The sequence below is a fragment of the Nicotiana tomentosiformis genome, chromosome 2 (assembly GCF_000390325.3).
Source record: "Nicotiana tomentosiformis chromosome 2, ASM39032v3, whole genome shotgun sequence".
Taxonomy (NCBI): domain Eukaryota; kingdom Viridiplantae; phylum Streptophyta; class Magnoliopsida; order Solanales; family Solanaceae; genus Nicotiana; species Nicotiana tomentosiformis.
This window is the reverse complement of record NC_090813.1, coordinates 73,378,970-73,406,268: the sequence shown is the minus strand read 5'-3', so window position 1 is coordinate 73,406,268 and position 27,299 is coordinate 73,378,970. Positions and strand designations below refer to the sequence as shown.

General features: G+C 35.6%; 1 protein-coding gene across 1 annotated transcript; it reads left to right on the top strand.

Annotated features, from left to right (window-relative positions):
* Positions 1 to 26,705, top strand: LOC138905069 (zinc finger BED domain-containing protein RICESLEEPER 2-like). The gene is made up of 3 exons (XM_070193570.1): positions 1 to 573; positions 751 to 1,683; positions 26,505 to 26,705. The coding sequence occupies exons 1-3, from the start codon at positions 1 to 3 to the stop codon at positions 26,703 to 26,705; spliced, it is 1,707 nt and encodes a 568-aa protein (XP_070049671.1).
* Positions 26,706 to 27,299: the final 594 nt, after the last annotated feature.

The window sequence follows — 27,299 nt, the reverse complement described above, 5'->3', positions numbered from 1 at the left end:
ATGGCTGAAAATATACAAAGTGATAAGATGATGGGTGAAAATGGGGCTTCTAATTCAAATGCAATAAGCCAATCTGAAACAACGGAGTCAAATATAACCAAAAAAAGGAAAAAAAGGTCTATTGTGTGGGATCATTTTACAGAAATTATTACTTCTGAAAGGAGTACAAAAGCAAAATATGACTATTGCTTTATTGAGTATTGTTTTAAGACCAAAGACGCTACGTCGACACTTCTTTCTCATATATTTAAATGTCCTAAACGTCCTCCTATTGTTGATAAAAAACAATCAAATTTAGGTTTTCAATCTGTTCCGGGAGGTAGTCAGGGTGACATAGTTGTTGTTACTTGGAAATTTGATCAAGAAGAGTGTAGGAAGGTATTATGTCGTATGGTAATAGTTGATGAGCTTCCTTTCATCTTTGTTGAGAAAGAAGGTTTTAGAGACTTTATGAAAGTTGCGCAACCTTATTTTCGGATCCCTTCCCGTAGTACTGTAACTAGGGATTGTTTTGATCTTTTTAATGAAGAAAAGCAAAAGTTGAAGAGGTCTTTTATAGAAACGAAACAAAGAGTATGTATTACCACTGATACCTGGACTTCTATACAAAGAATTAATAATATGTGTATCACTGCCCATTGGATTGATAGTGAATGGAATATGCATAAAAGAATAATTAATTTTTGTCCTATTATTAGTCATAAAGGAGAAGATATGGCAAATGGTATTGGTAGGTGCTTACGTGAGTAGGGGATAAATAAGATCTTCACTGTCACAGTTGATAATGCAAGCTCCAATAATGTGACAGTAAAAGAATTGTCTAAGCAATTAACAAAAATGGGAACTAATTTGATGAACGGGAATCACCTTCACGTGAGATGTATGGCTCACATCATGAATCTTGTGGTCCAAGATGGTTTAAAAGAATCTTCAGTATCTATTGAACGTGTTAGGCATGCAGTGAGATATGTTAGGCAATCTCATGCGAGGTTGAAGAGGTTTCAAGAATGTTTTGATGATGAACAACTCAATTGTAAAAAAACTTTGTGCTTGGATGTTCCAACTAGGTGGAATTCCACCTACTTGATGTTGCGTAGGGCTGTTGAATTTGAAAGTATATTTTCACACTATGCATCTAGTGAAATTGGCCTAAGACATTATCTTGAGCATTCTTATATTGAAGTTGGAATTCCTACAGGTGAACTTTTGAGTAGTGATTGGGAGAATGTAAAAAGAATTACAAAGTTTCTTGAAATCTTCTATCTTCTTACTTTGAAAATATCTGGATCACGTTATGTTACATCGAATATTCATTTTCTTGAAATTTGTGCGGTTGCTGTTTATTTGAAGCAATTGATAGCAAATGAAGATACAGTTTTAAGTGAAATGGCAAAGAAGATGAAGGAAAAGTTTAATAAGTATTGGGGTGATCCAGGGAAAATGAACAATATAATTTTCATCTCGTGTATTTTGGATCCACGTTACAAGCTCGAATCAGTTGGTTATGCACTTGTAAAGATGTTTGGTGAAGATCCGGGGACAACTATACAAGCAGAAGTGAAGAAGTACATGACTTCATTATTTTGTGAGTATGTAAAGTCCAGCTCAAAAGGTGTCGTGCTTTCTTCATCTTCAGATTGTTCTTCATTGGACACTTCTACTTCCGGGCTTTCTGACAATCAAGTAAGCACCCAAAATACAGGACTTTTAGAATCACTAATGCAAGATATAAAAAATATAAAAGTGGGAGTGGAGGTGTGGATACTAAAACAGAGTTAGATAAATATTTTGGTGAAGAAACTGAGGATGACTCTAAAGAATTTGATGTTCTTCTCTGGTGGAAATTGAACTCAGCTAGATTTCCTGTTCTTGCGGAGATGGCTCGTGATGTATTAGCGGTTCCGGTTTCAAGCGTGGCATCCGAATGTGCGTTTAGTACGGGAGGGCGTCTTCTTGATTTATTTAGGAGTTCATTAACTCCTAAATTGGTGCAAGCTCTAGTGTGTCTTCAAGATTGGCTTCGAAATGAAAAATTAAAATAATATGTTAGTGTTGAGGAAGATATTGATAAAATCGAGCAGCTTGAACAAGGTAATAATATTGTTACTATATTTCTTGTATATAAGTGTTGTGGATATGCTTATATTTATTACATGACTCATTATTTTAATTTGTTTTCTTCAGATTTAGCTAACGATGGAAAAGACCCTTCCGAAATTGACGTGTAGTATTAATATATCTGGTAAGAATTCAAATTGTAATGCAATGTTAATTAATATGTTAATATATTAACAACAAACATGAATTTTTAGATCAACAATTTATATAATTCTACTAATTAGCTCAAATTTTAAGGTGTATCTGCAAACTCATTGATCTCATTTTGTAAAGTCTTGTGCCCTCAAGCTGTCATATTTCAAGCCTACTACTATTTGAGTTATATAGTGCTAGGTTGTTGGATGTTAGCAGTTTGTTATTTTTTGAATGCTATTAATAATTTAAATGGTTCTACCATTGCAGAGTGATTCTAAAGACTCTTAGGTTGTTGTTTGAACTTTGAAGCTATAGAAATTGAAGCACTGTAAGGTGTTAGTTGCAGCAGTTGTATTATTTTATGTCTAAATTTCCATTTTATCTCTAGTTGTATTCTGGACTCATTTTGACAGGTGGCTAATTGCCATGTTAGGAAGTGTTAAGTGTTAATAGAATCTTCATTCATCATTATTATAAAATGGTTAAGATTTCAAGTGGTTACTATATATGGATAGTAAATTAGTGATTAATAACCATGTGTAAATATGTGTATAAAATTTTGTAGTCTTTGTTATTTCTGTATATGGATTAATCACGTACTAGCAAATAGTGATTTAAGCATGTGTAAATTAAATATCTTTACAACTTTGCCTTTAGATATTTTTTTATCTAGATCTTTACATATTAAATTAGTATTGATGTGATCTTTATGAAAATGGTATGTGCGTCATGTGCAATTGCATCAATTGCTCCAAATCCAATATTTGTAGTGAACTGAAAGCAGCATCAGTGGGAACTAGCAGATTTCTTTAGTGTTTAGAGGTGTCAATTTTGGTGTAACAACTAATAGGTTGTAACATGAAGAACCAAAGTAGTCGTCTGTAATACAGATTGAATTAATCCGATAAACCGTCCGATAATAGCTAAACCGATACCAATCCGCCTGATATCTTATCGGGTGGCTAGCGAATTAATACATTTAAAACCGATAACCGATAAGTCGAACCGTTAAAAGTAAATAACCGCCCGATCCGCCCGATAAGCAGCCCTACCTGTAGCCTCTCGAAGATAAGTATGGACGTCATCATACCGATACGCAAGACTCTACTAGACACTTTCTCATGACTCGTGAGACCTATGTAACCTAGTGCTCTGATACCAACTTGTCACGACCCAAAATTCTAACATGTCGTGAAGGTACCTATCTCAATCTAGGCAAGCTGATAACCTCAATAACCTACAATTTCTTTTAAGTTTAAAAATATAATATTCTGATTTAATAGAAAATCCCATAAATACTAATACAAATATACTCCCAAAATCCGGTGCCACTGAGTACATGAGCATCTAAATGATAAAAAAGTCTAACTGATAAAAATAATGTCTGAAAATATAGAATAGTACAATAACTGAAAGGAAAAGAGTCAAGGTCAGCGAACGCCAAGCAGCTACCTTGATAGTCTCCAACTGATAATACTCTGAGATCTAACAATTATCGTATCCGAAAGCACCTGGATCTGCATACGAGGTGCAGGATATAGTATGAGCACAACCAACTCAGCAAGTAACAATACTAAATAAATAACTGAAAGTAGTGACGAGCTTCACAACTAAGTCCAATTACAGTAGTTTCCAACATAAGAAAGTAGGTATCACACCTCTTTTTTCCCACACAACCCTTTTACGAGGTTGAATTAGAAGAGTTTTTTCAATTAAAGTGACGATTTGAAAAGGGATTATTTATTATTTGGAGTCGCCACTTGGAATTGAGTTTTGGTGTTCCAAGTCACCTTATTTGAATCCCTCATCAAACGGAAAATTTGACTCCTTATTTATGGTCTACGAAAATAGAAGACTGTGTAAGGAATTCTGTTGACCGAGGGGAAGGTGTGAGGCACCCCTCGAGTCCCGTGGTTCTAGCACGGTCGCTTTTATTGACTTATGTCCGGCTTAAATTAAATTTTGGCTATTCTTGTATTGTACTAGTTATGGTTTGCCTATTACCACTTAATTAATTATTATATTTTATTAATTATTTGGACCCAGATGCGATACGCACATAAGATATTTCTTTGAAGTTAGATGTTAAACCAAAGTACGGAATGTACACATGGTTAAGACATAATTATTTTTAAATTAAATGGTATCGAGACGCAGGAATGCGCACATGACCCTTTTATTACTTAAGCATATCAATCCAAGGTTCGGATATGAACATATAGGCTAATATTTAAAGTACATATAAAGTTTTCTAGCGTTTTAGAGTATTTCAATTATTTTGTCTCTTTTAGATTTGAGATATATATTTATATTTTGTTTTCTTTTACTTATTGGAACAAATCTTGAATTAGTTCATGGCTCATTTTAATCCCTCCCAATTATTTTATTTCTTATAATGAGCTTTGAATTAATTCGCAACCCTTATCTCTCATTTATAATTATATATTTTTTAAAGTCTTGAAATGTGTTTAGGCTCAATGAATTGTATTCTTTCGCAAACCCACTCTATCAGCATCATTATCAACAAACTAAAAGAATGCATGTCTAGAAACTCCAAATCAGAATCCGAACATGCTAAAATAAAAGAATATTTAAAATAATAAATCAAATCACAAATAGAACCAAATATAGATATTCACTATTAATCACAATAAATGAAAGATCAACATAAAACTAAGAAAAAAAACTAATCAATGGAAATATCACCCACTTCTCTCGTGAGTTTTATAACACTAAAAAAAATATATTCCAAACAACACATAAAAACAAGATTAAAATAAAATCTAAATCCAAAACATGATACAAGGATCTTACATAAATGTTTGAAGGAAAGTAAAACTTTCTTTTGAAAGATGAAACTGTCGTAAATTAATAGCCATTAAAGAACTCATGGTCAACTTGATTTTAAGTTACATAAACTACTTTTTAATGAATAACACAACATCATGTATAACTTTATGGATTAAATTATTCTTACTTATTTAGCAATAACGTCATTTTAACACAAAAAAACAAAAATTAGGAAAGAATATGGTAGCCTCGAAATAGTGAATAGGACATGCTAAACATTTAGAAAAATAATATTTGTAAACACACAACAGGGATTAAGAGAAAAATAGAAACTCAAATAATAAATGAAATATAAATGAATGAAACACAACAACTTCATAATAGATCTTAATTCTTCTTAAATAGATATTTACGATTTATATTCCAACAAACACATTAAAATATATTAAGCAAGAGATTAGAAGAAAACCTGTAGAGTGAGGCTTCTTTAATAAGAATAAAAACTAGTACAAACTTTAGCTCCGAAAATTCCAAGTGAAAATGACAAGCAAAGAAAGGAAATGGGATGTATGTGACGAGAACCAAAGTCACCAAGCACAACCGGAACCAAGTAGTAACCAAACACCCACTCGTATCTCTCACTGTTTGAACTCTATATTTTTAAGCTTCTTCAAAGAAGATCAAGAAGTCAAATATTTTCTAAACTCTTCATTCCAGATATTGTTTTTTTCCGGTCCCCTCCCCCTTTTCTAAATGCTAAAAGTGAATGTCTTATATAGTGCAATGTGTATGAGTAGTGCATTGTGTCTGCATTATGCCGTGTGTGTTATGCAAGTGAGGGGAAAAGGGCGTGAGGAAGTTAGAGGATTCTGCATTATGTATAATGTGTGTGTGTGCAGAAAGAGTGGGGACATGGGGATTGGGACGTGAGTGTGTGCATTAGTGTAGAGTGACGTGAGGGGTGGGGGAAGTTGGGATTGTTAGATCAGATAGGAGTTAGCTAAGATCTCTTTTTTTTAAATTAAAAATATGTTATTTTATTTACTTCTTTAATTTAAAGAAAAGGTAAGGTAAAATATATAAATAAAAATATAAACCTACTTCTTTTAGACTAAGAAAAATATAAGGAAATTAAATATTTGTATATAATTTAAATAATACTAAGAAAAGATACCATAACTTACTTATTTGAATTCAAATTAAAAGAAACCAAGTATTTTTTTGTAAATTTTCTTTTCTCTTGTAAATAGAAATAAACTTATACCCTAAGAATGTGAATATTTTTTTGTTATAGTTTTTAATATTATTCTTTTTTCAAATAAAACCTATTAAGAGTAAGATAAAAGTTTAAAATATTAAGATTAGACCTAAAAGAAATATTTACACTAAAATAGTATCGAATTTGGGTGCGGTCAAAAATTAGGTGTTCACAGCATGCCCCTCTTTGCTTGGAAACATGAAGAGTTTTCAGGCAAAGAAAATGAACAAGGTGACTGATTTTTTACCTCACTATTATTTAAAAAAGGAAAAGAAGAGAAAAGAAGAGGTTGCGACCGAGCCTTGGCTTTAGACAGCCTACATATCTCGGGTTATAAGGGAATCAAGTCGTGTGTAGTTCAAGTGGAAGAAGAGTGATGTAGTATTCTTAGAGGTAGAGTCGAGTGAAGTTCCGTCGAGGTTCCGATCCGCAGTTCCCATTATTACATCAAAATGAAAAGAAAATTACATACTCTTGAAATGTAAGAGTTACAAAATTTCTATCTAAATGCCATCTGGAGACTTGTCTTGATTCTTGACTTGCTTCCCCCATTGACATTAGACTGAAACTTAATGCTCTCGAATTTGGGTGCGGTCAAAAATTAGGTGTTCACAGTAGGCATGCTTGCAGATTCAACAATTAAGGCCCAAACAGTAATTTCATATCAAGTTCGACTGAACAGAAGATAATATCTTTTAGAAATTTCCAAAATAGTAATATATGACAGCTAAAATGCGACAATAATGAAATCAATGCATTCTCTCAGAATAACAGTCACTCAGTCCTTCCACCCTCTCAGCACTCGGCACTCGCACTCAGTAGGTACATGTGCTCACTGGGGTGTACAGACTCTGGAGGGGCTCCTTCAGCCAAAGCGTTATAATCTGCACGGACAAATCATGTGATGCACGGACAACTCACTTGCTATAATATAAATATCTAGATCTGCACAGACAACTCATGTGTTGCACGGATCACTCACGTGTTATAGTATCAATATCTGAATCCGTACGGACAACTCACGTGTTGTACGGACAACTCACGTGCTACAGTATCAATATATGAATCCGCATGGACAACTCACATAATGCACGTACAACTCACGTGCTATAGTATCAATATCTGGATCTGCACGGACAACTCACGTGTTGCATGGACAACTCACGTGCTATAGTAGCAATATTTGGATCCGCACGGATAACTCACGTGTGCACGGACAATTCACGTGCTATAGTATCAATATCTCACAATCAGACCCTCGGCCTCACTCAGTCATAAATCTCTCCAGTCTCTCGGACTCTCAGAAACATGAAAATCGGCCCAAAAATGATGATATGATGTATAAATAAATAGCAACAGAGACTGAGATATGATATAAAATGAACGAACATCACTGAGTGTGAAATTACAATTTAAACAATTAATTTAACATCAATATGACCTCTGTGGGTCTCAATAATACTAACATATAGTCTCAGCATAATTTTTAACATGATTCTCATCTCAATTTCTTTAATACATAAAAGTACATTGACAATGTCAAGATTTTTTTACTATATAGTTCCATGAAATTTGACCAAGTCACCATTACTACGGTATACGCCCATACGCCCGTCACCTAGCATGTGCGTCACCTCAAAATCAATCACATAACACAAAATCTGGGGTTTAATACTGTGATGACCCAATATGTCATCTTTAAATTTAATAATTAATTTTGTGTTCTAAAACCTCAAAAAGTACTATTTATCATTTTTCGACTTGCGTGCACAGTCCGTAAAATTTTTCGTAAAATTTTTAGGTGGAAAATAGATTAAAATATAAATTAGAGGTTTAAAACTCAACTGAGTTGACTTTGGTCAACATTTTGAGCAAATGGATTCAGATCAGCATTTTAACAGTTTTGGTAGGTCCGTATCGTGAATTGGGACTTGGGCGTATGCCCGGAATCAAATTCCGAGATCCCTAGCCCGAGATATGGAATTTTGATAAAAATAATTAAAAGTTTAAGTTCATATAGTGACCGGATGTCGAATTTTATGCAAATGACCCCGGAATAGAATTTTAATGATTCCAACAGCTCCGTATGGTAATTTTGGACTTAGGAGCGTGATTAGAATTTTATTTGGAAGTCCGTAGTGAAATTAGGCTTGAAATGGCTAAAATAGAAATTTAAAGTTTGGAAGTTTAACCGGGGAGTTGACTTTTTGTTATCGGGGTCGAAATCCAATTCTGAAAATTTTCATAGCTCCGTTATGTCATTTATGACTTGCGTACAAAATTTGAGGTCAATCGGACTTGATTTGATAGGTTCCGATGTTGTTTGTAGAAATTAAAAGTTTCAAAGTTCATTAGGCTTGAATCTATGTGTGATTCGTGATTTTAGCATTGTTTGATGTGATTTGAGGCTTCAAATAAGTTCGTATGATATTTTAGGACTTGTTGGTGTATTGGGTTGAGGTCCTGAGGACCTCGGGTGAGTTTCGGATGGTTAACGGATCAAAAGTGGGACTTAGCTGCTGCAATTCTTCTGCTGGAAATGCTGTCAAAATCGGGCTGCCTGCCAAAATCGGGCTGCCTGCCAAAATCAGGTTGCCTGCCAAAATCGAGCTCCCTGTCAAAATCGAGGTCCCTGACAAAATCGAGGTCCTTGACAAATCGAGGTCCCTCACAAATCGAGGTCCCTTACAAAATCGACTTCCCTGACAAATCGAGGTCCTTGACAAATTGAGGTCTCTGACAAAATCGAGCTCCCTGACAAAATCGAGCTCCCTGACAAATCGAGGTCCCTGACAAAATCGAGCTCCCTGACAAATTGAGGTCTCTGACAAAATCAAGGTCCCTCACAAATCGAGCTCCCTGACAAAATCGAGCTCCCTGACAAAATCAAGCTCCCTGACAAATCGAGCTCCCTCACAAAATCGAGCTCTCTGACAAATCTGTAAGTTATAAAAACAGGGGACTTCGTCCTATTTGCCTTTTTGACGAATTGGAGCTTCAGGAGAGGCGATTGGTCAATATACACGAATATATCATTATTTTCACCATTTAATTAGTGTTTTGAGATAAAAATTTGGAAACAATTTAGAAATCTCATAGAAACGAATTTTTGAGATTTCGATGTCGATCCGGAGTCCGATTTGAGTGAAACTGGTATGGTTGGACTCGTAATTGAATGGGTTATCGGATTTTGTAATTTCGCCAGATTCCGAGACGTGGGCTCCACGGGCAATTTTTGAGCTAATTTCGGATTTTTTTGAAAAGTGTAATATTTTCTTATGAAATTGATTCCTATAAATTTTGTTGACTGTATCAAATTAATTATGACTAGATACGAGTCGATCGAAGTTGGAAAAATCGAGGAAAAAGCATAATACTTGGTTAAATTTGAGCAAGTCGAGGTAAGTGACTTGTCTAACCTTGTGTGGGGGAAATTTCCCCTAGGATTGGTATTGATGTGATTATTGAAATATGTTGAAAGTCGTGTGTATGAGGTGACGAGTGTGTACACGGGCTAAATGTTAAGGATTATATTTTTAAATTGTGTAGTTTATTGTTGCGCAGTTATTAAAATATTTTATCTTGTTATATTCTTCATCGTTGATTAAATGTTTATATTTTAAATTTGTTTGACCTTCTCCTGCTAATTGTTTTACCTGTTAGTTGAAACTTAATTTTTTTTATTTTGTGCATTATTTGAAGGTTGATTTTCTTTAAATTAAATATTATTAATATAAAGTATTTGACATTTTTAAACTTGATATTGAAGCAACGTATTAAAGATTTTGAAATATTATTTTTCCTGAATATTTTTGTAAGATTTTCGTACTTATTGTGATGGAGCAGTGAGGTCTTTATTGTGAAAAAAATCTTATTGGTGAACTATTTTGACATGAGCCGTGAGCTCTTTATTATGGATAAATATTATTGTTGAATTATTTTGACACGGCCGTGAGCTCTTTATTATGGAAAAATATTGTTGTTGAATTATTCTGGCAAGAAATTATTTGAGCACCTGAGATGCAAATTGTGATATATTGTGATATTGATATGCATGCGGTGGTATAAGGTCTGGGTATTGAAACGCATACGGTGAGATAAGAGTGGCTTGATACGCGTGGCTAGTAGGGGGAACTACTAGAAGTCATGCGGTGTGATAAGGATGGCTAAAACGCGGGATGCTATTTTGGGAAAAATGTTTTCTTTAAAATAAATTGTGAAGGCTCCCGCGGTGAGATAAGGAAATGAGATATTTTGAATTTATTTATGATTTGGGACTACGAAGCGGTACCTCGGGAATGCCCTTGTTGATATTGATTTATGGCAGCAGTTGCCTTTGATTATTGTTGTGATTTTCTTCAAGTTGAAAAGAATTCTGTTTTGTTTCCACGAGGTATTTATTTGCCATTATTTTATGTAATTAAATGTGACATACTGCTTGATTCATTTCCATTGTCATTTTATCTTATAATAGTGTTTAAACATTTTACCATGCCATTATTTATTCTCTAGTAGGGCCTGACCTGACCTCGTCACTAGTCTATCGAGGTTAGGCTTGGCACTTACTGGGTACCGTTGTGGTGTATTTATACTACGCTTCTGCACATCTTTTTGTGCAGATCCAGGTACATCTTATCAAATCACGCATCAGTAAACTAGCCGTACGAGGAGACTTCGAGGTATATCTGCTAGTGTCCGCAGACTCCGGAGTCCCCTTCTATCTTACTATGTTGTCTTCCTTATTTGCTTTAGACTCTAATGTATAAGGACATAGAGAATAAATTCTTAGAAGCTTGTGACTTATTTCTACCGGGTTTTGGGAGTTGAAATTGTTTGAATTATAGTTTATTTATTTTAGATATTTATTATTATTCCGCATTGATAGGCTTACCTAGTCTTAGAAACTAGGTTCCATCACGATATCCTACAGAGGGAATTTGGGGTCGTGACAAGTTGGTATCAGAACTCTAGGTTCATAGGTGTCATGAGTCACAAGCATGTTTAGTAGAGTCTTGCAGATTGGTACCGAGACGTCTGTACTTATCTTCGAGAGGCTATGGAACTGTTAGAAAATATTCACTTCTTTGATTCCTTATCGTGCGGCATTGATTTAGCTTGAAACATATATCTTATATTCCTTTGCATCCACTCATGTATGACATTGCACACTTGGTATCAGTTGTGCGTCGACTGTTCGTGATGCCGAAGATGGACTATGAGGGAGCCAGAGATGCTCAAACATTGCCTCAACGTGTTGTTCCGATTGAAGATGTGGGCGTATTGAGAGATCACCTAGTGAATCATGTGGGGGTGCAACGTACGTTGGCGTATGGTTGATTTATACGAGCTGTGAAGGTTATTATTATGGATCATCGGACATTGTGACCTAGGACTTCTCATCGAGTGGGGGGAGTCCACTACCAATGGGTGGATTGCGGGGTCATGTATTATATCAGTTTTGGCCTTAAATGTATATATGTGGTACTGAAAGGTTCCCTAAAATTTACACATGTTTAAGGCCTGATATTTTATAGAGGATAAGGTTGGGACTTGCGGTATGTCCACCTCCTTAATAATCTTATACTTCAGTACCAAAGGCGTTATAGAAATAACTCTAAATTTACAGAAGGTCTACTTAGCGTAGACGTCACGGTTGCGGATTTTGGGGTGCTTTGGAGGAAGTACAGTTGTTGATGAGATTCTGGACTATGTGGTTCGTGCTAAGATTTGTCTGTATGGAGCTCTACTTTTTTGATCGTTGTGTATAAATAGGGGTAAGGGTTACCCCAAAGAAGAATCGAAGAGTATGTTAAGAAATGGGTCAGCTTAACAGTGTTGAGTCAGCATAACAAAAGAAGAAATTTGCCTTGGGAGAGATAATTCTCCACCGGTGTTCGTGTCAAGCCTATGAAGAGGGCAGACCAGCCAATGCAACACCGCCCACTTGGCTCAGTTGTTAGAAACGCTTTTGAAAGAGTTTATTTCCCGGACTCTCCGTAATGCGTGGCACATAGGGTTTGAATGGTTGCGTCCGGTCACCATTGACGGTGTCAGAGTATGCCATTAAGTTTAATAAGTTGGCCCGTCATACTCCTACTTTGCTTCCTACAGCCAGAGGGCGAGTTCACAGACTCATTAAAGGACTCAATTATGATCGTAAAATTTTGTAAGACTCGGGAGCTATAAGTTGATACTTCATTTATGCTAGTTGTACAAATTGCCAAGATAATAGAACGTGTTAGGGGTGAGGAAAAAGGAAACTAAGGAGACCAAGACATCTGGAGGTTCTAGGGGATTCAGTGGATTCTACTCTGCAAGTATAAATCATTATGACGGGGGCTTAGGCAGTCGGCCAGCCAAGTTCGCCTATTGGATTACTCGGGGTGCTCTAGTAAGTTCTTTTAATGCACCACCGATATGAGTTCCTACAATGGTTATTCCATTTATCTGGCACAGACTCAATATGAGAAGCCTAACCTGCAAAGGGGTTGTTATGAATACGGTGATACTAGGCACATCATGAGAAAATTGTCCCAAACTTGGGAGAGACTTATTTCATCAAAGCACTTAGGCTACGTGCCCCATTGCAGTTACTACACCATCCACACGACCAGTTAGGGGTAGAGGACAGGCGGGTAGAAGGCGTCCTAGAGGTGGAGACCCAGTCGTTGATATATTTTTATGGTATGGTGGAGGTCGCTACATCATTTGGTGTCGTTACAGATACGAACTTGATATAATATAAAGGAATAATTTCCTTAACTTGATTCGGTTCTTAGTATCGGAACGAGTCCTTATATGGTGCTCCACTTATGGGTGAGCTTCGTAATTCTATAATCTACTTATGTGTTTACTCCTGTTGGGAGATTCTATGGAGATAACTACGCCTATCATTCCATGTTGGTCACTAATAAGAGCTGTGAGGATAAAGGTGGCTTTATGTTACTCATTTCGGTAAGTTTTGATGTAATTCTGAATAATTAATTGCAAATTGTGAATTGTATGCCCTACCGGTGTGGGGTTCATTATGTGTTGTGATTTTGTTTAACGGAAATTATTTAGAAGGAGCAAATGGAATGTTTCGATTTACATGATGTGTATATTACTTGTGATTCAGAACTGAGGACGAGATCCTCGCATTTTTAAAATAAACTGATATGTTTAAACCAGGCTACGAGTTGCGATGGAAGTTATATAAGGACGAGATCCTTATGAGGAAAAATCTTGTGTTTAAGTTCTCCGTTGTGAGATCCAATTTGTACTATAGTACTAATAGGGAGTCATACCTGTTAGGCTTATTTGAAAATACTTATATGAAATCCTCTATGCATACTTGCCAAATTTATGTTGTAATTATTGAGTTTTAACCTACGAGATAGGTTCCCGCCCAGGTGACGTTAAATGTGACTCATTAATTCAGGTAAATAATTTTGAGGTCTTCATGCCTCGTGTCTCGTTATCAGTATTGTGAAAGTTTGAAATGACATTTTTGTTAACATGAAGTTAATTGACGATTCTGTAATTGATTATGAACAACTATTAAGACCAGATTGACCCAGAAGGGTGCTCCGTTCAGATGGACCGAGGAATGTGAGGAGAGCTTCCAAAAGCTCAAGACAGCTTTGACTACAGCCCCAATGTTGGTATTACCTATAGGTTCAGGGTCTTATACTGTGTATTGTGATGTGTCGCGTATTGGTCTCGGTGCAGTGTTGATGTAAGACGGTAGGGTGATTGCTTACGCATCCCGACAGTTAAAGGTACATGAGAAGAATTATCTGGTCCATGACCTTGAGTTAGCAGCTATTGTTCATGCCTTAAAGATTTGGCGGCATTATTAGTACGGTGTCCATTATGAGATCTACACTGATCACCGAAGTCTATAGCATCTATTTAAATAGAATGATCTTAATTTGTGGCAGCAGAGGTGGTTGGAGTTGCTTAAGGATCATGATATCACCATTCTATATCATCCTGGGAAGGCCAATGTAGTGGCCGATGCCTTGAGTCGTAAGGCAGAAAGTTTGGGCAGCTTAGCATATTTACCGATAGCAGAGAGGCCTTTAGCCTTGGATGTTCAGGCCTTGGCCAACCAGTTTGTCAGATTGGATGTTTCCGAGCCAAGTCGAGTTTTGGCTTGTGTGGTTTCTCAGTCTTCTCTTTATGACCGTATCAGAGAACATCAGTATGATAGCCCCCATCTGTTTGTCCTTAAGGACACAGTTCAGCACGGCGATGCCAAGGAAGTTACTATTGGAGATGAAGATGTATTACGGATGCAGGGCAGGCTATGTGTGCCAAATGTAGATGGTTTGCGCGACTTGATTTTCCAAGAGGCTTACAGTTCGCAATACTCCATTCATCTGGGTGCTGCAAAAGTGTATCAGGATTTGAGACAGCACTATTGATGGAGGCGGATGAAGAAAGACATAGTGGAGTATGTAGCTCGGTGTCTAAATTGTCAACAAGTGAAATATGAGCATCAGCGACCGGGTGGATTGTTTCAGAAGTTAGAGATTCCATAATGGAAATGGGAGCAGATCACTATGGATTTCGTTGTTGGGCTCCCACGGACTCGGAGGAAGTTCGATGCAGTTTGGGTGATTGTGGATAGATTGACCAAGTCAGCTCATTTCATTCCTATGATTACTACTTACTCTTCAGAGCAGCTGGCTCGGGTATATATTCGCGATATTGTCAGACTTCACGGCGTACCGGTATCTATCATCTATAATAGGGGTACGTAGTTTACATCACGGTTCTGGAGGGCAGTACATCGTGAGTTGGGTACTCGGGTAGAGTTGAGTACAGTATTTCACCCTAAGACGGACGGACAGTCTGAACGCACTATTCAGATACTGGAGGATATGCTTCGTGCGTGTGTGATAGATTTTGGGGGTGCTTGGGATCAGTTCTTACCACTTGCGGAGTTTGCTTACAACAACAGTTGTCAGTCAAGCATTTAGATGGCTATGTATGAGGTATATGGTAGGCAGTGCCGGTCCCTAGTGGGTTAGTTCAAACCGGGCGAGGCTAGACTATTGGGTACAGACTTGGTTCAGGATGCCTTGGAAAAGGTTAAGTTGATTCAGGATCGGCTTCGTACATCCCAATCTAGACAGAAGAGTTATGCGGATTGGAAGGTTCATAATGTTGCATTCATGGTTGGTGAGCGGGTATTTCTTCGGGTTTCGCCTATGAAGGGTGTGATGAGGTTCGGGAAGAAGGGCAAGTTGAGCTCTAGCTATATTGGGCCTTTTGAGATTCTTGAAAGAGTTGGAGATGTGGCTTACAGACTTCACTACCACCTAGTCTCTCTGCAGTTCATCCGGTATTCCAAGACTCCATGCTTCAAAAATATCACGGCGATCCATCTCATGTGTTAGACTTCAATTCGGGTCATGTGGACAAGGATCTATCTTATGTTGAGGAACCGGTGGCTATTTTAGATAGGCAGGTTCGAAAGCTGAGGTCAAGGAACATTGCTTCCATGAAGGTTCAGTGGAGAGGTCATCCGGTCGAGGAGGCGACTTGGGAGACCAAGCTTGATATACGCAGCCGTTATCCACACTTATTCACCAGCTCAAGTACTTTTTCTAACTCCGTTCGAGGACGAACGTTTGTTTTAGAGGTGGAGAATGTGATGACCCAAAATGTTATTTTTAAATTTAATAATTAATTTTGTGTTCTAAGACCTGGAAAAACACTATTTATTATTCCTCGACTTGCGTGCGCAGTCCGTAAAATTTTTCGGAAAGTTTTCAGGTAAAAAATGGATTAAAATATGAATTAGAGGTTTAAAACTCAATTGAGTTGACTTTGGTCAATATTTTGAGCAAACGGACTCGGATCAGTGTTTTGACAGTTCCGGTAGGTCCATATTATGAATTAGGACTTGGGCATATGTTCGGAATCAAATTCTGAGGTCCCTAGCCCGAGATATAGAATTTTGATGAAAAATTAAAAGTTTAAATTCAAATACTGACCGGATGTCGAATTTTATGCAAACGACCCCGGAATAGAATTTTGATGATTCCAACAGCTCCGTATGGTGATTTTGGACTTAGGAGCGTGATCGGAATTTTATTTGGAAGTCCGTAGTGAAATTAGACTTGAAATGGCTAAAATAGGAATTTAAAGTTTGGAAGTTTGATCGGGGAGTTGACTTTTTGATATCGGGTCGAAATATGATTCTGAAAATTTTTATAGCTCCGTTATGTCACTTATGACTTGCGTACAAAATTTGAGGTCAATCGGACTTGATTTGATAGGTTCCGGTGTTGTTTGTAGAAATTAAAAGTTTTAAAGTTCATTAGGCTTGAATCTATATGTGATTCGTGATTTTAGCATTGTTTGATGTGATTAGAGATTTCAAATAAGTTCGTATAATATTTTAGGACTTGTTGGTGTATTGGGTTGAGGTCCTGAGGACCTCGGGTGAGTTTCGGATAGTTAACGGATCAAAAATGGGACTTAGCTGCTGCAATTTTTCTGCTGAAAATACTGTCAAAATCGGGCTGCCTGCCAAAATCGGGCTGCCTTCCAAAATCGAGTTGCCTGCCAAAATCGAGCTCCCTGTCAAAATCGAGGTCCCTGACAAAATCGAGGTCCCTGACAAATCGAGGTCCCTGACAAAATCGAGTTCCCTGACAAATCGAGCTCCCTGACAAAATCGAGCTCACTGACAAAATCGAGGTCCCTGTCAAAATCGAGGTCCCTCACAAATCGAGCTCCCTCGCAAAATCGAGCTCCTTGACAAAATCGAGCTCTCTGATAAAATCGAGGTCCCCGACAAATCTCTAAGTTATAAAAACATGGGACTTAGTCTCATTTGCCTTTTTGACGAATTGGAGCTTGAGAAGAGGCGATTTTGATATACTTTCAAGGAAAAATATTTGGGTAAGTGATTCTAACTCGGATTTGGTCAATATATACGAATACATCATTGTTTTCACCATTTAATTAGTGTTTTGAGATAAAAATTTGGAAACAATTTAGAAATCTCATAGAAACGAATTTTTGAGATTTCGGTGTCGATCCGGAGTCCGATTTGAGTGAAACTGGTATGGTTGGACTCGTAATTGAATGGGTTATCATATTTTATAAGTTTCGCCAAATTCCGAGACGTGGGCCCCGCGGGTAATTTTTGAGCTAATTTCGGATTTTATTGAAAAGTGTAATATTTTCTTATGAAATTGATTCCTATAAATTTTGTTGACTGTATCGAATTAATTATGACTAGATACAAGTCGATCGGAGTAGAAAAAATCGAGGAAAAAGCATAATACTTGGTTAAATTGGAGCAAGTAGAGGTAAGTGACTTGTCTAACCTTGTGTGGGGGAAATTTTCCCTAGGATTGGTATTGATGTGATTATTGAAATGTATTGAAAGTCATGTGCACGAGGTGAAGAGTGTGTACACGGGCTAAATGTGAAGGATTATATTTTTAAATTGTGTAGATTATTGTTGCGCATTTATTAAAATATTCTATCTTGTTATATTTTTCATCATTGATTAAATGTTTATATTTTAAATTTGTTTGACCTTCTCCTGCTAATTGTTTTACTTGTTAGTTGAAACTTGATTTTTTTTATTTTGTGCATTATTTGAAGGTTGATTTTATTTAAATTAAATATTATTAATATGAAGTATTTGACATTTTTAAACTTGATATTGAAGCAACGTATTAAAGATTTTGAAATATTATTTTTCCTGAATTATTTACTCCTTAATATTTTTGTAAGATTTTCGTACTCATTGTGATGGAGCAGTGAGGTCTTTATTGTGGAAAAATATTATTGTTGAATTATTTTGACATGAGCCGTGAGCTCTTTATTTGTGAAAAAATATTATTGTTGAATTATTTTGACATGAGCTGTGAGCTCTTTATTTGTGAAAAAATATTATTATTAAATTATTTTGACATGAGCCGTGAGCTCTTTATTGTGGAAAAATATTGTTGTTGAATTATTTTGGCAAGTTAAATTATTTGAGCACCTGAGATGCAAATTGTGATATATTGTGATATTGATACGCATGCGGTGGTATAAGGTCTGGGTATTGAAACGCATGCGGTGAGATAAGGGTGGCTTGATACGCGTGGCTAGTAGGGGGAACTACTAGAAGTCATGCGGTGTGATAAGGATGGCTAAAACGCGGGATGCTATTTTAGAAAAAATGTTTTCTTTAAAATAAATTGTGAAGGCTCCCGCGGTGAGATAAGGAAATGAGATATTGTGAATTTGTTTATGATTTGGGACTACGAGGCGGTACCTCGGGAGTGCCCTTGTTGATATTGATTTATGGCCGCAGTTGCCTTTGATTATTGTTGTGATTTTCTTCAAGTTGAAAAAAATTCTGTTTTGTTTTCACGAGGTATTTATTTGCTATTATTTAATTTAATTAAATGTGACATACTACTTGATTCATTTCCATTGTCATTTTATCTTATAATATTATTTAAACATTTTACCATGCCATTATTTATTCTCCAATAGGGCCTGACCTAACCTCGTCACTACTCTACCGAGGTTAGGCTTGGCACTTACTGGGTACCGCTGTGGTGTACTCATACTACGCTTCTGCACATCTTTTTGTGCAGATCTAGGTACATCATATCAGACCACGCATCAGTAAACTAGCTGTACGAGGAGACTTCAAGGTATATCTGCCAGCGTCCGCAGACTGCGGAGTCCCCTTCTATCTTACTATATTTTCTTCCTTATTTGCTTTAGACTCTAATGTATAGAGACATAGAGAATAAATTCTTAGAAGCTTGTGACTTATTTCTACCGGGTTTTGAAAGTTAAAATTGTTTGAATTGTAGTTTATTTATTTCAGATATTTATTATTATTTCGCATTGATAGGCTTACCTAGTCTTACAGACTAGGTGCCATCACGACATCCTACGGAGGGAATTTGGGGTCGTGACACATACCCTCAAAATCAAATTTAGAACTGTTACTTACCTCAAACTGCGTAATTCTTTATTCTGCTATGGTCTTGCCTCGCGATTCGGCCTCCTAACGCCTGCACATTCAACTACGAGTCCAACCATACCAAATTTACCAAATTCCGACATCAACTCGACCTCCAAATCCTCAAATCTTATTTTCAAATCTCTAGGCCCAAATTCTCGAATTACACCTCAAAAACATGTAATCTAGTCAGAATATTCGATGAAAATTTAATATTATTGACTAACAATGATCACAAGTGACTTACCTCAAGATTTCCTGTGAAATTTCTCTAAAAAAAATTGCCCCAAGCCATGTTCTTTCGTCCAAAAACGTTGAAATGAGCTAAAAAAATAAAACTGCTCAATAAAAACACTATTCTAGTCCTAAAAGCCCAATTCTCGTCGCTAAAAGTGTCAAATCTGGTCGCTAAAAGTGCGCACCAGAACCTGTTGCACCAGCAATATTTATTTTCACTAAGAAGGCTCTAACTCCCTCATACAAACTCGAAATTCGACAATTCTTGTTCCTATGAGTCACAAATAATAATACGAACCTAGTTATTCAATCAAAACTCAATTTGGAGCTCATTTGCTAAATATGATACTAATTTCGCTCGTTAAACAATTAACTCATGTTTCGCGCTAAAAACACAATCGCGGCTTGATGAAATTAGACCAAACTTTTCAGATCATTCCTATAATTCATTATCAAACTCCCGAAAGTCTCGAAATCAAATTTCGATCTCTAGAACTAAAAATGGACATTTGGATCATTACATGTTTATGCTGAAAACATCAAACTCTTCCAAAACTCATCTGAGCCCCATGGGACCCCAACCAAGTATACTAACAAGTCCCATAATATGACACAAACTTAGTCGATGCCTCAAATTACATTGAACAACACTAAAACACGAATCGCACCCCAATTCAAGCTTATTCAAAACTAACAAATTCCAAATTCTACACTCGATGTTGAAACCTATCAAATCAATTCTGATCGATCTCAAATTGTGCACACAAGTCATAAATGACATAAAGGAGTTATTCAAATTTTCAGAATCGGATTTCGATCCTGATATCAAAAAGTCAACTCCCCGGTCAAACTTCCAAACTTAAATTTTCTATTTTCGCTATTTCAAGTCTAATTTAGCTATGGACCTCAAAATAAATATCCGGACACACTCCTAAGTCTGAAATCACCATACGGAGTTATTAAAACCATCAAAATTTTATTCCGGGGTTGTTTACACATAATTCACCATCTGAACAATTATTTCAACTTAAACTTCCAAAACAAGAATTGTTCTTTCAATTAAATCCCGAATCATTCGAAAACCAAACTTGACCACCCTCGCAAGTCATAATACACATTTCAAAGTTGTTCGAGACCCTAAGCCACCGAACGAAATGTTAATTCTCAAAATGACAAATCGAGTCGTTATAGGTAGGCAGTAAAGTCATTATTCATTTGGCCAACAACATAAAATATATTTTCACGTGATGGTAAGTAACAAATATAAACATCATTTCATCCAATCAATAGTCATGTAGTTCATAATTATGTTCTAACACTCTCACACAAGCTCATTCCCGCGTGCTTGTGCACACAAAATATCATTTAGTTATTTATGCACTTAAAAATATTTAAAACGTGGGGTCATAGGCACGTGCCTAATGACATCCCAATTATACTTAATCTACACAATAGATAGCATAGCTAATGTCACTGACTTCTTAACTTGATCAATTCAACGACTATGATTCGGAATTAGCCTTAGGTCTTCCCATAATGATGCAATTGAATTTCGACTGAATATCGACACACCCACCCATTATTTCTTGTTCATTTATATCATCTATATCCTTTAACATTATCAATTGAACCTTATTTTTAACATGATCGATATTAGCTCAATAGTTTATTTTGAAGAGGAAGCTAACACTAACTTGAAAGCAAACGTCGAGCAAGTTCTTTAATTTTTTGAATCGCGCCCAATACTTCAAATCAATTAACAATGCGCCAAAATTCCTCACAAAATGGCATGCTTGCTCACAAAACGAAAGCCTCGATTAGTTTAGTTTTCAGATTAGTGATTCATTCGCAGATCCCGAAAGGACAATCTACTATATACTTTTAGGAGGAAAAAAAATATTAAACAAACATAAGAATAATATTTATGGCAATTAAAGTCAGCATAAATTTAAGGCAATTGCGCCAAGAGAGTTGATTTTACAAAGGATAAATAGCTTTGGTGGCGACCATCTTTTGCTGGGTCTCGCTTGCACATTTCTGGAAGTAAAAGGGTCGCCACCAAAAGTCTGCATTCTTATCGCCCATTATGGTGGTGGCCCACTATGATGACCTTTAGTGGCGACTATTTGACGTTAAGTGACATTTGTCGCTACAAAAAGAATCTATCCTTTTAAAAGGCAACTCTCTTCGCGATAATAGCCTTAATTTTATGAGGACTTTAGTCGCATACGTCCTGATATTTTATAGCAACTATAGTCACCACAAAAATCGAATAGGTCGCTATTAATATAATTATTCTTTGGCAATCTACCTAGAATCTAAAAAAATTTTACGCGTAATTGTTAGTATTTTTTAGAAACTTTTAATCGCCACTCAATGTTGACTATGTCGCCACTAATAGTCGAATAGGTCTCAAGTAAAGTCATTATTCATTTGACCACCAACGTAAAATATACTTTCACGTGATGGTATGTAATAAATATAAACATCATTTGATCTAATCAATAGTAATGTGATGATATCAGAGTCACACTTGTGTGAGCCTTGTCGATGGTGGGTCAGAGTTCAATTGAGTTTAGGCAAATTTCGATTAGGCGGGGCAAACCTCAGTGCTGAGTCTAGGCGAATCCTATTGGTGGGAAAAACCTCAGCGAGGACGCTGAGTCCATAAGAGGAGTGTACGTAACACCCTCAAACTTTACCCATTATTTCTCGCTCATTTATATCATCTATATCCATTAACATTATCAATTATTTTTAGAATGACCGATATTAGCTCAATAGTTTATTTTGAAGAGGAAGCTAACATTAACTTGAAAGCAAACGTCGAGCAAGTTCTTCAATTTTTTGAATCACACCCAATACTTCAAATCAACTAACAATGCATCAAAGTTCATCACAAAATGGCATGCATGCTCACAAAACGAAAGATTCGTTAGTTTAGTTTTCTTCAAATTAATGATTCATTCACAGATCCGGAAAGGACAATCTACTATACACTTTTAGGAGCAAAACAATATTAAACAAACATCTTATATTAAATAGATAGGCGCGCAAGATTAATCTTTTCGAGGAACTCAAAAATAAATTTTCATTGAATTTGATTTTTAATGTAATGAAAATCTAAAGCAAATAAAATATGACTTGTACTAAAATAAAATAAGGTAATTTATCTAAAAAAGAATAGTATTTATGACAATTAAAGTCGGCATAATGTCAAGGTAATTGCGGCCAAGGGACTTGATTTTTAAAAGGATAAAGTGTTTTGGCGACGACTGCATTCGCCACTAAAAGTAAACAGGAGCACCAAAAGTCCATATGGTTGGTCGCCCTGGCGACCCATATTAGTGGCGACCTTTTATGACTCTCGGTGGCGACTTATGTCCACAAAAAGAATTTGTCCTTTTTTAAAATGCAACTCTTTTCGTCATAGTAGCCTTAACTTTATGTCGACTTTAGTCGCATTAGTCCTGCCATTTTATAGCAATTATAGTCGCCACAAAAGTCGAATAGGTCGCTATTAATGTAATTATTTTTTGGCGATCTATCAAAAATAAATTTTTTTTACGCGTAATTTTTTGTGTTTTTAGCAACTCTAGTCGTCACTTAATTTTGATTATGATCTCACCAAGATCTCTCACTTAATAAAAAATAATCCTGATAATAACTAATAAGCTTTTAACCAAATATCACTTAGGCAATCATAAATAATATATAGGCGATTTCTAGGTAACACATATGCGATCCACTTAAAAAAAATCCTTATAATAACTAATAAGTATTCAACCACATCTCACTTAGGTGACTATATACGTGGACGATTTATTGGTAACATATATGTGATCTATGATTTCACCAGAATCTCCCATTTTATTTTTTTTAAAAATAATCCTAGTAATAACTAATAAGTAATCAACCGGAGATGACTTAGGCAGTCATCAATAATACATGAGCCATTTCGAAATAACACATAAACGATATATGATTTCATTAGGATCTCCCACTTTATAAAAAAAAAGATTATGGTAATAACTAAAAAGAGACCAACCGAAGATTATATAGGCGATCATAAATAATATGGGCCATTTCTAGATAACACATAGGTAATCTATTAGTTCACCGAGATCTGATACTTTATAAAAAAAATAATCCTGAAAATAAGCGATCAAAAGGAGATCACTTAGGCGATCATAAATAATAAATGGGCGATTTCTAGATAATACATAGTCGATCTATGATTTCACTAATTATATCTCGCACTTTATAAACAATAATCCTCGTAATAACTCAACCGGAGATCGCTTAGTCAATCATAAATAATATATGGATGATTTCTAGATATCACATAGGCGATCTATGATTTTATCAGTATCTCCCGCTTTATAAAAATAATCTTGATAATAACTAATAAGCGATCAACCGGAGATCGCTTAGGCGATCATAAATGATGCATGGGCGATCTATGATTTCATGAGGATCTCACACTTCATAAAAATCACATAATAACTAATAAGTGATCAATTGGAGAACATTTAGGTGATCATAAATAGTTCACGGAATAATTTAAAGATAACACATATGCGATCTATAATTTCACCAAGGTCTCCTATTTTATAAAAGCGTTCATTGAAAAAGTAACAAGCGATCAACCGGAGATCACTGAGGCGATAGTAAATAATACATGCATGATTTTTAGATAACACATAGACGATTAATGATTTCATCAATATCTCCCACTTTATAAAAATATGATTCTTATAATAACTATTAATCAATCAACCGGAGATCAATTAGGTGATTATAAATATTATATAGGCAATTTTTAAGCAACACTATAGGCGATCTATGATTTCACCAGGATATCCCACTTTATAAAATCAATCTTGGTAATAACTAATATACGATCAACTGGAGATAATTTAGGCAACCATGAGTAATACATAGGTAATTTCTAGATAATACATAGGCGATCTATGATTTCACCAATATCTTTTTATAAGAAAATAATTTTACTAATAACTAATAATCAATCAACTGGAGATTACCTAAGCAATCATAAATAATACATGAGTGATTTGTAGATAACACCATAGACAATCTATGATTTCACCAGCATCTCCACCTTTAGAAAAAATAATCATCGTAATAACTAATAAGCAGTCAACCAGGAGGTAGTCACAAATAATATATATAAAAGTGATTTATAGATAATACATATGCGATCTATGATTTCAAGGAACTCAAAAATAAATATTCATTGAGTTTGATTTTTGATGTAATGAAAATCTAAAGCAAATAGATATGTCTTGAATTAAAATAAAATAAGGTAATTTAGCTCAAAAAGAATAGTATTTGTGGCAATCAAAAGTCTACATGGTTGGTCGTCGCTTCTGGTGGCGACCCACTATGTTGCCCGTTCTTAAACATGAGTGACTAATAATCCTTAACCGGGAGTCTAGGCCCATCGGCTTTATCTCAAAAAATAATGGGGCACATATCCGCGATTCCCGAGGTTATATTCAGAAGACTCTGAGGGGGTTCATGAGAAGACAGTTTATATGTACAGTTAAACAATATCAAAGTAGTAAACAGTGGACAAGTAGCACATTAGGCCCAAATAAATCACAGCATATACAAAAATTAATAAAGCCAAATAAAGTCAATGTACAAGTTCGAATTCTTGAATTCCCCAGCAGAGTCGCCAGAGCTGTCATACCCTTTTTTACCCTAAAAGATATATATATTATGGATTGTAGATTGTGGGTTAAAGATTTTTTTCAATTAAAATGACAAACTTGAGTAGGGATTATTTTATTTACTTAGTCGCTACTTGAAATTGATTTTTGGGTGTTGCAGGTCACCTTTTATTTGAATCCCTAATCAAAGGAAGGTTTGACTATATTATTATTGGTATGTGAAAACAAAGTTCGAGTAAGAAATTCTGTTGACTGGGGAGAAGGTGTAAGGCATTCCCCGAGTCCCGTGATTCTAGTACGATCGTTTTATTGACTACAACTTGACTTGAATTAATTTTGGACAAATTATTATTTATTGGTTCTCATGTTTTACCTATGTTCTATTTTATTGCTTGATTAGATTTATGAAAACTATCTTGAAACGAACCACGTGTGTGTAATCCGTTTTATTTAGTGTTGTAAAATCATGTCACGTGTACGTACAGATTAATAACACTTCATTATTTATTAAGATTGTTTGGCCAAAGTCGCGTAAACGCGTACCTTGATTTATTTTGGAATTATAATTATGTCACGCGAACGTATACATAATCACGATAGTTTGATTAGTATGCACCTAAAGCACACTAGCGATTTGTGAGTTATTTCTTTGCTACATTTGGGATTGTTGTGAGGCCGTGATTTTATGAAATTACTTGTGAAAAAAGTGTATGATTTTAGATATTTGAATAAATAAGTCATCATATACCAACACCCTACAACCCAACAACTGAAGCTCAAACTTATTAGGGTCCAAATCTTCATAACTTTAAATCAAGTTTGAATACCATATTTCAAGAAATATGATTAAGTATATAACATTTAAGGACTAATTTATATTATTATTTATAAAGTTTAAAGACAAATAAATATAATCAAAATTAACCTTAACTGCCTTCTTATCCAACCTAACTCAAATAGACATAAAAATGAATTTGCAAACCATTCACAAAAATATTATTTTAAAACATGAAATGCAAATAAATAATCACACGGACTCACATGAAATAAGATAAAAAGAACAAAGGAAAGAATAAATCTTTAACGCAAAATTTTCAATTAAATGAGTCTCCAAGAACAGATACAATAACTTAGATGAATCTCGAACAAGCATAAGCGAAGAAGAACAACAAAGCTAGCGAACGGAGCTCTAACGGAATCCTCGATCTCGACTATTGACTCCACTGTTCGGAGTATAAAAAGGGACTGTTTTAAAGTATTTTTGTTGGGTTTTTTCGTTGCTGATTTTTAGGGAATAGAGGTGGCTGTTTTGTGGTGTTTGCAAGCTGGTTTGTGGAGGGAGAATCGTTGTGTTTTTGCAGCAGCTTTGGAGCTGAAAATTGGCGTTAATGAAGGTAGGTTTTGCAACTGTTTTGCTAAAGATGATGCTCTACATGGTGTTTGGGTGGTATTTTGGGGGTTGTCTTCAGCTGGGTTTGGTGCTGGAATTTAAGGGTAGTTTAAGGTTGTCTCGGAGGTCGTTTTGGAACTGTTTCGCAACTGGGTTTGGCTGCATTTTGGGGCTGAAAACAATGGTGTTTTGGAGAAGGAAGAAGGTGTTTTCTGGCTTGCCTTTTTAGAAGGTGTTTGAATTGGCTTAAAAGCTGGTCAAACCAGCTTAAAAGTACATTTTACCTTATTTGAGTGTTTGGCAAATCTTAAAAGATCTTTTAAGCTAAGTACTTTTAAGCTGAATTAAGCCAAAAGCCACAAGCTGATGACCAACTTATTGCTTGTTGGCTTAAAAGCTTTTTATGTTTGACCAAGTAATTGACCTTATTATCCCTCTTTTTTTTATAAATTACAAAATACCCTTAGTAAAGTCATAACATCATTTTTTTTCCCATCTTCCATTTTGACGTTGCAGGTATCTTTCTTCACATTATTATAATAAATAAGTAGTTTTATTTTTTCTGTGATAAGTAATTAATAAGACCCTTAATTACCTGACATTAGATAAATGTGAGAACTAGCAGAGGAGAAAAGAAACGATGCAAAGACCGAGGTATTAGTTTTATTGACATTAATTTATACTTCTATTATATTC